The 12,090-nt window shown below is 38.9% G+C and overlaps 2 protein-coding genes across 2 annotated transcripts; both read right to left on the minus strand.

The window, feature by feature from the left end:
• Positions 1–411: 411 nt before the first annotated feature.
• LOC103723598 (alpha/beta hydrolase domain-containing protein 17B-like) lies at positions 412–8,170 on the minus strand. Its single transcript, XM_039130126.1, has 5 exons — positions 7,752–8,170; positions 4,563–4,599; positions 4,198–4,434; positions 4,050–4,097; positions 412–1,161 (listed from the first exon to the last, which is right to left on the minus strand). Exons 1-5 carry the CDS (start codon positions 8,057–8,059, stop codon positions 694–696), a joined length of 1,098 nt encoding a protein of 365 aa, XP_038986054.1. The 5' UTR covers positions 8,060–8,170; the 3' UTR covers positions 412–693.
• A 997-nt stretch (positions 8,171–9,167) lies between these two features.
• LOC103718841 (protein SAR DEFICIENT 1-like) lies at positions 9,168–12,090 on the minus strand. The gene is made up of 7 exons (XM_026809194.2): positions 12,034–12,090; positions 11,630–11,682; positions 10,936–11,429; positions 10,304–10,464; positions 10,014–10,208; positions 9,815–9,911; positions 9,168–9,706 (listed from the first exon to the last, which is right to left on the minus strand). Exons 1-7 carry the CDS (start codon positions 12,088–12,090, stop codon positions 9,588–9,590), a joined length of 1,176 nt encoding a protein of 391 aa, XP_026664995.2. The 3' UTR covers positions 9,168–9,587.

Below are 12,090 nucleotides of genomic sequence, written 5' to 3' on the forward strand. Positions count from 1 at the left end.
CCATTTGTATTATACAAGAATACTTGTATGAGGGTTTTGGGGAATTTTTGGACCCTCCAGTTGGGTGATTTGCTACGCCATTATTAAACATTTTTAATATCATTTTTTTTTCTTTCTCAAACGCTTGTTCACTTCACCACCACGGTATCCTTTGTACGCTTTTTTTTTTTAAGACCTTTTTTTATTCGGAATAGCAATGGGAAGCACCTCCCAAGGTTCAAACCTAGAAACTTGTCCCATGTGGAGGAGGGTGCAATCGCCAAGATACATCCCAATTTACGGTTTCATGTAAATTTTAATGTTCTTGCTTTGTAGAAGTCACTTGTATGATTTGTTATGAAGATCCTCCCTGTATAGGATTCAAATCTATGCTTTACTTATTTCCTGGAACTCTTTTGAGAAATTTATGGTGGGAAAAAACTCCCAAGAAGATACATGCAAAATTGGGACTATGTTTGTCAATATACAAATAAATTACCATGATCATCAGATCATGGGATCACATTCATCCATTAAAATACCCTTTCCGCTTGAATCGGTAACATGCACAGCTCCAGTGCAAGTTCCTATCAATGAAACCATCCTTTCTAACCAACAGATTCGGACATGTACGAACCTTTTTTCTCTTTTGATCATGGTAGAATGCAACACTCAGAATATGTTAAAGCTAAGTTATTACATAGATAGAGAATTTTATGCTGGTTCAGAAGGGCCTTCCTTAACTGTACGTGGAAGCTCTTGAGCTATATTTACTTGGCTGTGCAGTGGCCATCGCCATAGTAAGACTTTCCCTTTCTTCCTGTCAACACTCATCCGCGATTTCTCAGGCTGATCTATGTTTCTTGGTTTTGCAATCTGACTGTCCAAACTCTTTCTCGAGATCTCAGAACAGTTACGGGCATTGTGTATATCTTCTGATGTTCCAATTTCAGTCTGCTTGCTCTGATCATCATCTTTTGTGTTTATGCTTGCTGAACTGTTCTTTGTAGCATCACTCTTTGCAACTGTTGACACAAATTTCTTCAGATGCCTAATGTATTCAGGGAAAAACTCCAAATTGCAATGACCACCACCATTTAGCCAAAGCGGTTCGTACTTCTCTTTACAAAGCTCCCAGAGCTGCTTTCCGTGGGAGCAGTCAACAACTTCATCTGAAGTTCCCTGGGTTAGAGAGAGAGAGAGAGAGAGAGAGAGAGAGAGAGAGAGAGAGAGAGAGAGAGAGCTTGCATATCAATATTAAACAACCTCAAAAAATTTCAACAAAGTATAATTCATTTACCCTCTATCTTCAAATAGTTCCTAAATAATTTCTTGACAGTTGGGTAATTTCATAATCGACTTGAGAATTTTATCACAGAACTAACGAAATTCTCTAGCAATCTTTCATAGAAGCAACTATTCCACCAGCACTTGAACACTTCCTAATTCTAGCATTCATGAAAATTAATCTCATTTCAGTTCACAATATTATTCCTTTTTTATCTACTCAAACAAAATGAATTAACCAAAAGATTGCCATTTACCTGTATGAAGTGGTCAAGCAGAACATATGATGACCCGAACCCTCCAATAACATACCAGAGTTGTTGATGTAAGAAAAAAGATGGTATGTAGATACCAGAGATGTTGATGTAGAGATAAATATTTTCATCTATCTAATTTACCACCATTTGTAACATATTGTTTATGTTTTGGAGCGAGCTGTCACCTTAAGAAACTGACTTTGGACTTGCACAATTTTTGTATAACTTCAAAGCATATGTGGCGAGCATGCCCTTGTGTTGACTACCTCCCCCACCTCCCTCCCCTTCTTCCCCCACCCTAGAACAAATGCAAGGATTTAAGGAGGATATCCCATGTACCATTAAGAACAAGGTACTGGTAAGGCACTCATGAAAAATTTGGCATGCTGCACAAGTATTTGCTCTTTCCACATACAGCACATCCTAGCTGTTTATCTCTACTATACCCAAACACTCCCAACATGCAGTGAGACCTCTACAAATCTCTAACATTCTAAATTCATGTTGGTTACTTAACTAATTTTGAGTGACAATGCTCAAGGGCTTCCACTTTTGGTCCATTCCCTTTTCTTCTTCCTTCCTAGGCATCCATTTCTGCCTTTGGGCTCTTTTTGTAATGCAAGAGAGAGGTTATCCTGTTCTCAGTGTTCAAGATAGCTAAAATCGACCAAACTTGTTAGGCTCCCTTTTTTATGCTGGAAATGCAAGGAATATTCACCTCATTCTTGTTCTTCCAAATCAGATGCTTTTGACTGTACTTTTGCACTTCTTGTAGGACTTAATGTCTGTATAAATGGCAATTAGAAGAAAAGGAGGGAAGGCAAATGAGAGAGAAGAGAAGATAACTCCATGAGGATCCGGCCTCCAAGCAATTTTTTCTATTGCTTCAATCAATTGAAAGATGACCCACAGGCATCATATTTTACAGACACCATAAAACTAACAAGAATAAGAAAAATAAGACCAACTTAGTCCTAGTTTAAAATATAGTTTCTAACTCCAAAATCACACACACACACAAAAAAAAAACAAGTGAAATCCTCTGCTGAAGCAAATATGAATTGGCCAAATTCTCTTGGCAATACATGGTAACTACCTTGGTCGTGTCCATCTGGCTCATCTTGACAATGGCTCAATAAACACAGATTGTTTCCTGTTTGCAACGTTATTCTTTTTTTGCCACTTTTCACTGCAATTCCAGCATGCCCTTTTTTTCTAGATCAGCCATACAAGCAATCTAATATGATGTTACTAGTCGTCTAATCGAATGAGCATATTGCAAAGCTTCAACTTGCTTATTTTTTCCTCTTTTATGAACTTCTACTATCTCCATTAACTCTTTCTCCTATAGCTATGCAAAAGCTAAAGATGTTTATTATGAGTTCTATGCATCTGCATCTTGACCTCCAGAGAAATATTTTAATAAAGTGCATCAACATAAGTTTCCACCAGTAGCCATTCTGTACAATCTCAAATTTTATATCCTAGACCTAGATGCTTAAAATGAATCACATCTCCAAAATGGTTGACAGATTTTGCACACCACCACCAACATTCTCGCACTACAAAAGGTGCCCAAGGAGATATTCAACAAAAAACCTTTAAATATGTCTCCCAAGCCCAAGTTCATAAGACCAGATGATGTCACCCTTGAGGTTCAGGGAAACCACCACAGTACTCGTTGCATCTCCAATATGATGAAAGCTTAAAATAGAAAAAGAACCTTAGAAATTGATCCAATTGCATCTCCCCCCCGGATACTTCACCTCTACGCAAGGAGACCAACATCTTAATTGCCGTATAGTCCTCTACCAATAGCATCCTTTCCTACAAAGTTGTCAGGTTAGCAAGTCTTTGATGCTTATTCAACCAGCTTTAGCATTAGTTATACCAAGGACAGGTCATGGAATCATAACGGGGTTGCTTAAAATCTTGAGCAACTGTCACCTGAAGGTTTCCATAAGGGAGATATTAGGTAATGCAATTTCTTTAATTAAATTGTGCCTCTAACCTTGTTTCAAGCGTAGCCTCAAGCTGTGACCCCCAATCATCCTTGGTTTTAGATGATTTCACAAGCCATGCAGTCTGGCTCTGGATCTAAAATGCCAAGGTTTTGCTTTTGGATACATGTAAAAGCAATGCACCAAATAGCCATTCCATTACCAGCATGTTAAGACCCAAAATCATTACCAAAAGCAATTAGAATAAAACAGGAAAGCAAGAGAGTAATCAAGGTAAGATATTAAAAGTTCAAGGGGATTGAATCTCCAGAAGCCTTAGATTATTGCATCAATGGCTTGAATAGACAGCACCCGGCATTATAATTACATATTCTATTACTCCTTGACTTCCAATATGAAACAAAAACAGGAAAAATGACTCCGTACTCTAAACCTTAACAGTATTAATGAACATGTGTACACACAAATATATAAGCACATACATACACATGAGTGAAAAGTTTGCAAAACAAACTGAAGATAAACAAAAGAGAAATAGAAGGAAATATGGATATCGAGTGCTTACATGAATGACTAAGATTGGGCAATTCACGTGGCCAACCTTGTCAATATTCTGCAGAGGGGAAGAAAAGTCATTAACGATATTTTTTTTAATAGAAAAGTCATTGGCAGTATTAAATGAGGATGAGGTGCAGAATTGTTTGAACTCATACCTTGTAAATGTCAAACCAATATGTTCTTTTCACTGGATATAGCACCCTTAATCCAGAAAGGATAGGACTATGTAGAACAACAGCTCTTAGGTTTGGGAGACGGGATGCCAGATCAAGAGTAGGACCACTACCAACAGACTGACCATACAGAATTAGATCATCATCTGCTACTCCATATTGTTCCTTGAGGCAATTATATGCTGCCTCTATGTCTGCATATGTATTATATTCAGTGGGCTGTTTCATGAACAAATAAACAGTGTCATATCAAGAGAAATTGCCAAAATTAATAGCAGTAGTGATGCATTCCTCATATGACCCAAATGGCATGTAAACTTAAATAAAAAAAACCAATAATATCCAACCTTCCCTGTAGATTGCCCATAACCAGAGTAATCATACCTGTAACACCCATAATCAAGAAGTCAAAAGGAAAAAATTATGAAGGAAAATATGAGCAAATAACTCAAGTTCTAATTAATTCTGATTCTTTTAGTGAAACATTATAAAAGGTAATGAGAGACACATAGAGATAGAGAGAGAGAGAGATGAGAGGAGCACAATAAGTTACCATTCACACTAAATGGCACAAGCAATGGTAACTTTGTATCAGCATTCACTTCCTCTCACATTTACATAAACAGATACACTGTAGAACTAATGATGATGAGTAAGCTTTAAGACAATCAACCAATTAAATAAATTGTGCTATGGAAATTCAATTGACTGAAATTACTAGAGAGGTATAAGAGGAATACAGAATACTGGTAATAAGGATTACTTTCTATATATAGATCTAATGATCGGTACGCATCACAGCATTATAACAGTTATTGGCATGAGGGCACTATATACCATGTAAAGATAATTTTGTTGTTTAGTAAAAAAGGGAAGCATTAATTTATTGAGAAAATTAAGACATATACCATGTAATTATAAACACAAAAAGATACAAGCAAAAATGATATATGATCCCTATATACGGACTTGTCAATATAGTTAATTAAAGGCAAGCACAAAAATTTAACAGAATGCCCATAGTGTCTTTTAGTGCAAATATAATGTCATGCACAAGTTTTATTTTAAACGGTGAATATTGAAAGCTAAGACTCATTTATACTAGCAAGAATTACTTTTATCCCTGATGCTCCAAGAATGAGCGTAATGAACAAGAATATAATTGCAACACCAAAAAGTTTTGTTCATAACATCTTTCAAGTATGATACCAAAACAGTAAAGCAGTTAGTGCCAAAACTATGTTGTATGCTAACAGGTTTACAAATGTGAATCCTCACATGGGTCAAGGATTGGAAAAGTTGGATTGACATATGGGCACAGAAAGAAAAGAAAATGAGAAAAGTATAAAACCGATACTGGATTCATCACAAGAGGGGAATCAGGATCTCAACTTCAGCAAAAACATAAATTCAAGCAACCCACCATGTAGATGATTAAACTTTACATAGGCATCCTCAGTTCAACATAAATCTCTTCCCTCGCATTAAACGACATTTGAAGAGAGCATATCATCCATAAAGCATTTTAAGCCAGGTTGCCAGATTGTGGTCAGCAAACTGGTGTCCGAAATGCTATCCAGTTCTTGTATCATGTTTTCTGTTCTGCTAAATTTTAGTATCTGAACTCTCTCTCACACACCTTTTCCCCTTCCGCTTAAAGTTTTGAAATAAAATTCAGCATGTCCTTCCTTCTCCTAGCTTCTATTCTCCAGGACAATGTTTTCTAATACCAAAAGACCCAAATAAATAAACTTATTAGGATTTCCTAGAAATTTTTTTGACTCTAAAGTAGACCCCTGAGAGAATCCCTTTGTATCACTAATATCAGTCTGTACATATCAGATTTAGGCCACATGGTCTGAACATTTAGTATTGCAACAATAGCATACAAATTAATATGGAGTGATGTTTTATGGCATTATTTTTATATTCTTCACAATTATGCAAAGAAACATTATTTTGCCCTATTAATTCCATCAACTTCTCCTTTTGACCATAGTACCCTTTCCACCATCCCCTCTATTAAGTTTATGCTTAAATAGATACACTTTAAAAGCACTAGTAAGTGACAACAACAACAACAACAACAACAAAAATTAGTGCTTTTTTTACCCAAAAGAACCATTTTTGGGCATTCTTTTTTGGAAAAAGGAGTCAATTGCTTGGAGGTGTTCTGATAGAATGCATCTCAATAACAGAATTTCACCACAAGCACTCATACTTCAGAACAGCAGTTGCTAAAGACAACTTTGAGCCTACTGAACTTACATTAGCGACCATACTCCTTAACCATAAAACTCTCTGACTAAGATGAACTCCATTAGATAAATCCTTCTTTGCTAAAATATGTTGTTAAGGCTACATCTAATGTCATAACAAGTTTTCAAGTCTTTACTTCTGAATTCTGATAAATATTGGGTCTCTTCTCCCCTTTCAAGCAACTCTCCTTGCCAAGACATCCTTAGATTTTTCTTGTGAATGTCTATATCATCCCAGTCAGCACTCATCACTTTGTTTCAAATGGTGAAAATTAAGTGCTTCCTTTAATGTACTCAACCTTCATCCAATCCTTCTCAGTTGTACATACTAATAATCTCATCTGATTCATGTTCATGTTAAGTTCTTAGATCAATTTATTGGCATAATACTCTCTTCCTTAAGACATTGAAAATTTGCCTTCAAATTAGGTATGATAGAGCAGAAGCACCAGTCGTCTCTGAGGATGATTCTAGCAAAGGTGGTTTCTAGTAAAGATATTTTCATAAAGTTCATATTCTCAATCTTCAATGTTCTATCACTTTATTTATTTTTCCCTTGATAGTATGAATTGCAAAGATCTATTTGTTGTTCCATCTGTTTCATTTATTAGTTATAGATGAACCACTTTGCAAACTAATAGAAACAAAGCAAGGACATTGCAAAATCTAACATGTAAACAACACTTCAACCTCTAATTGGATAGTGACACCTTGTTTAACATAAGGGGGGGCATTATTCTGTAAGAATGCACCAGGTATATTTGGTTAGCAGGATGCAATAAAATAAGCAAATTTTAGAAGGTAATCAAGGAGCTCCAGATATTTAAACTTCTGCTCTAGAACTAGTAAAACTGCCTCAATAGGTGTGAAATTCCCTATAACCATACGTCAAACAAAAGTCTAGTTTCTCATTCAAATCAACAATTTTATTGCCTCAGAAGCGGTCTACTTTCAACACCACCTACCCAAAATTTCTACCAATCATTTCTGCTACTTGCGATAGCAACAACATTGTGAACAAATAAAACAACATGTAATTTGCATTGCTGCATATATATATATATATATATATATTATTTTTTATAACTTTCTTTTGGTAATTCAAAGTAAGTTTACCTCAATTTTCTCAAGGTTCAATTTTTCTACCAAGCTTTACTATGAACAAGACTGGATCACTTCCAAACAAGAAAACAAACGTAATCAAACATTAAACATAAAAGAGAATTCATCCCAAAAGAAGAATCACCGAAAAGAGGTATTCGGGCATCGACAACGGACCCCATGAGATTGATGCGGAGGCGGGCGCTGAGCTCGACGAAGAGGTCGAACATCTGGCCGACGTCGGCGGCGTTGCCGTGAGAGTACAGCAGCGTGGCCGTCGCCCGGGGATTCCTGACATGTACGGCGACGATCTCGTTCCCCCGCCTTGTGCGGAGCCGGAGGACTTCGATGTCGCCGCGGCGGCCGGAGGCGAGCTCGGGGATCGAGAGGCGGCCGCCGGGCTCGTCGGCGGTCACGGTGTAGGAGGGGGGGCTGGGGGGGAAGAAGGCGAGCCTGGCGGCGATCGACGACGTGACTCCGCCCATCTTCGTCGCCGCGGAATCATAAAGCCCGGCCGAGATCCCTCTCTCTGGCGCGGCCTTCTGATCAAAGAAATTAGAAAGCGGCGGAGGAGGTTGGGCATAAAGAACGATGGGGGAACGAGACGGGTCGGGGGCCCGCGCGGCGTGGAAATCGAGGGCAGGTGGCCGTACGGTTGGGAGAAAAGGTGGCGGGGCCCGCCACAACCGAAGATAGGCGATCCACTCGGCGGCGAGGAAGGGATGGGAATGTGCGTCCTAATAATTGACTGGATTCTGCCCCTCAAGCTTGTGGATTCGGATTTGGATTTGGTTCGTGGGAAGCCGGATCCGGTTATCCCCTGCCCGGCTTCGAACTGGATCTCAAAAAAAGGTCCGTGGGTCCGGTTGTCCCCTGTCAAACAGGCGACAGCATGGGAAGGTCCTGTGCTGATATCTGATTGGCCTATGAAGTTGGTCCACATAACATAAGCAATTTGAAGAAATGTCTACTAACACAAAAATTTGGAAAAAAGAAAATTACACAACAGATATATAAAGCCTAGCCTCGTAGGATGTGCCAACTTGTTGAATTGGTGAGTCATTGTCCGCTGGATACGAACGACTCGGGCTCAATCTCGCCATGCTTTTCTTGATCAACTTCTCTTCATACTGCTTGATTGATACCAAGAGCACTCCCATGCAAAAAAAAAGGAGAAATACCAAGTGCTGTTGGGAAGAGGGATAGGTCCTACCATCAGCTATGTAACATTCTCGTTAGATATATTTATGATACATTAGGAATCCCAAGTGTTTCCTTTCGGAAGTCTTGGCATATGACAAGGCCTGCTTGGCTGTCATGTCGTTACATCCGCATGCCACTATCACAAGCTAAGAGGCTAATTAGAGGAAAAGAAGGCAGTAATCAAAGAGACAAGTTGCGAAGGATTGAGGAGACCGATTTAGAGACGTTGATATTTCTATCTTCTTAAAGTTTGGAGAATACCATGGATCAGCATGATTTTCTAATCACGCGTGGAAATAATGATTGCATTAATGGATTAGATGATAAAAAAGATAGAATAGCTAAACATTCTTCGACAAGGAAATGGTTAAATCAAATTGGCGCGAGAAATAATGTTGATAATCTAATTTTCATTCATACAAAATGGGAGAGAACAGCACACTAACGTAACAGATGTAAAGGACATAACTCTACTCCACCTATACCTTGAAACAACTTCAAATCTCATCTTCTGCAGGGAAAAGAAAAATACAAAAGGGGAAAAAAAAAAAAAAAGGTAAACACAGAACGGAAAAAAGCGCCTCTTCTTGCATGCTTAGCTTGCTCTTACTGTATGCAAGCAATCAGGGCAGCTGACAGGATCTTCTTATACCCTTGTTAATGTACATCAAGACTGCTACTTGACAGCTTCTTTCCAGCTTGACTGCCAATTTAGAAAGGATGAACAAGAGCTCGTGTCATCTTCAATCTAAACCTCACATATCTAGATTCCACGGAATCCGAGGACCACTAAATGCAAGATGGAGATTGTTAATTTGGAGGAGCTCCAGGCTCATCAAACCCCCCCATTTGATAGGCTAATGCGGCGGTTTCTTGCTTTATTGGATACCAACTCGATGATTCCATCCCACCCTGGTGCACAGGTTCATCTGTCAAAAAAACAATAGCGTTACAACTACTGGCCTGGGACTCTTAAGAAATATTAGTACAACGTTGCAAAAATATAACTGTATTTGGTTCACTAATCGTTTGCTAACTTTCAAGTAGAGGAACGTCGGCATCGAGCAACCCATCAGCTTCTTCCAACTTATCCCAGTTTTGATATGCCTCTCGGACCAGCTGCTGTACGTAGGCCTGAGAAACAATTGGAGGACACCAACGTTAAAAAAATTGTCAGAAAGGCAAGAAACAGCCATGCGAAATAGAGCAAGATTTTGCAATGACTTGAATGCTTACCTTCTGAGATAGGTTAAGATCCTTTAGCGTGCACGTCACGCCATGAGCCATAATCCCAACAACTTCACATATGGGGTTCAAGAGGAGGGTGCAATCGTGTCCACGGTGCAAGTAAATCTTGGTACCCAAGTCGCAGGTTCTTGCATGACTATATATTCCCTCCCACATCCGCTCTGACATATTAACTCCCAGTATCTGTTTCATAGGAAAAGAAGACCAATCAGATAATATGGCAATCTAAATATCATTGTCTCCTTTGGCATATTCAGCTACCAAGTTTGTGTCTCTACCCTGCGGAGTTCATCAGGGTCGATAACCGAGAGCTTCAAGAAGTCTTGGACTGTCTCGATACGTGCAGCCGATAGCCTCTTGTGAAATGCCCCATCCTTTCCAATCCTATCCAGTCGCCATACCTCGTCGCCGAGAGATGGTGGATAATGCTTCCTGTACGCTGCATAGGAATGTGATATTAGCTGAGGCAGCCAATTTTTCTCGGTTTTAAGATGTGTGAAAGCGTAAGAATGAAATACTGAAGTTTTTGTTCAGAAAACATATGCCATGAAAATCTTTGTTGTTCGCATGTTATTTTCAAATTAGTAGCCCAAGAAGTTAATTAACAGCTGGCTGCAAGCACCTCGTAAACCTAGTCTTCCATGACCTTTGGTCATGGAATTATATTAAAGGATGTGGGCAACTACTCTCTGAACATGACCCAGGCTGATGGACCTTTTAGACACTTCGCTTTCAGTAGGTATCTTCGGAGTTTGTATGAAGACCCACAAACTCCAATCGACATGTCTTTCAATTTGACCGTCTCCACTTGATTACCGTGATCATTTAGTTTAAAGCTTCCATAGGAAAATTTAATCGATGGAATGATATGGATGATAATGAAAAGTGCTAGCGAAGATGGTATACTTACATTCGCCTCGGTGATCTTTAACTGTGAAAGGTTCGGTCATGGCTTCTTTAATTCTCGGTCCATCATAGCTCCCTGGCACAATTCTTGCACCTATCCTGAAGTGCCTACTTCTTATCCAACTCGAGTTATCCGTAAATGTGAGATCCGAGATGAAAGCGGTCCCATCTCTCAGTGTGAGGTTGACTTCTCCTGTAATCAATGGCCTCTTTCCTTTCCTTTCTTCCACTATGCTCTTCTGGAACTCGGTGCTTGTCCAGTCTTCGCGATCATTAGAAGGAAAATCGCCATCAAGGACCACTACTTCTACCTTGAGAGGTGATGGGAGCGAGGACGGGTGTATTTCCCTGTTATGGGTGTCTACAAGGAGGACCTGGAGAGGGTTATTATCCTCATCCTCAATCCTGCTCCCTGTGAAGATTGGGAGTGATGGTTGTCTTTTGAAGATTAGTTTCATGCTAGGCGGCTCTGCCGCTTCAATATGCATTTGGGAAGGCCTGTAAAGTTCATAGAAACATGGTTAATCAATTTTTACAATGAACAAAATGTTAAAAGTTAGTCCTTTGGATTGGGTCGTACCATGTTAAAGTTTTTTACACCTGAGGTAAATAAAGAAAGACACTAACGAGTACATGAAAGATTCTACTGTTGTCTTTTTTTATTTTTCCAACATATAGAGGAGTCACAAGCTATCTACCTTGGAAGCAGACGCGTGCTATGAAGCAGTCCACGATCCACCTCTTCTTGCACCTAGCGAAATGCAATAAATAGATTAAAACAAAGGTTGCTGAAGAAAATAAATATTGATGCGCCTATATCCTCTACTCTTTTGTCATACTCATGATTGTTTTAGTTCCTGCACAAACTGGAGGCTATACTATTTAAAGTTGTATACATTTTATATATAATAACAATAGATGGTCCAAATGGGGTCCCCTTATTTCATCAAAAAAAATGGGGTCCCCTTTTTTTATAGAAGATGTCGGATGGATGATAACAAAATCTAAAGTTTCAAATAATTTATAAGCAACAAACATGACTCATTAATTAATGCAAAAAGTTTTGATAATCTAAGCATGCCTTGTAAGCGAACTGTCGTACCACTTTTCGGAGCAACGGTTCGAAGGCCATAAAGAAGTTTTGCAATGACTTCGCCAT

Source organism: Phoenix dactylifera, chromosome 9, assembly GCF_009389715.1.
Source record: "Phoenix dactylifera cultivar Barhee BC4 chromosome 9, palm_55x_up_171113_PBpolish2nd_filt_p, whole genome shotgun sequence".
Classification (NCBI taxonomy): Eukaryota; Viridiplantae; Streptophyta; class Magnoliopsida; order Arecales; family Arecaceae; genus Phoenix; species Phoenix dactylifera.

Bases quoted from the DNA above. Each gene is read 5' to 3' on its own strand.
- LOC103723598 (XM_039130126.1), bottom strand. From the start codon at position 8,059: ATGGGCGGAGTCACGTCGTCGATCGCCGCCAGGCTCGCCTTCTTCCCC. The intron at 4,435-4,562 runs GTTGGATATTAT...TTCATGAAACAG, and splicing joins ATGGGCAATCTACAGGGAAG to CCCACTGAATATAATACATA. The intron at 4,098-4,197 runs GTATGAGTTCAA...TCCCCTCTGCAG, and splicing joins ATTGGTTTGACATTTACAAG to AATATTGACAAGGTTGGCCA.
- LOC103718841 (XM_026809194.2), bottom strand. From the start codon at position 12,090: ATGGCGAAGTCATTGCAAAACTTCTTTATGGCCTTCGAACCGTTGCTC. The intron at 11,430-11,629 runs GTAGATAGCTTG...TGAACTTTACAG, and splicing joins AGCACGCGTCTGCTTCCAAG to GCCTTCCCAAATGCATATTG. The intron at 10,209-10,303 runs GTAGAGACACAA...CCTATGAAACAG, and splicing joins ACCCTGATGAACTCCGCAGG to ATACTGGGAGTTAATATGTC.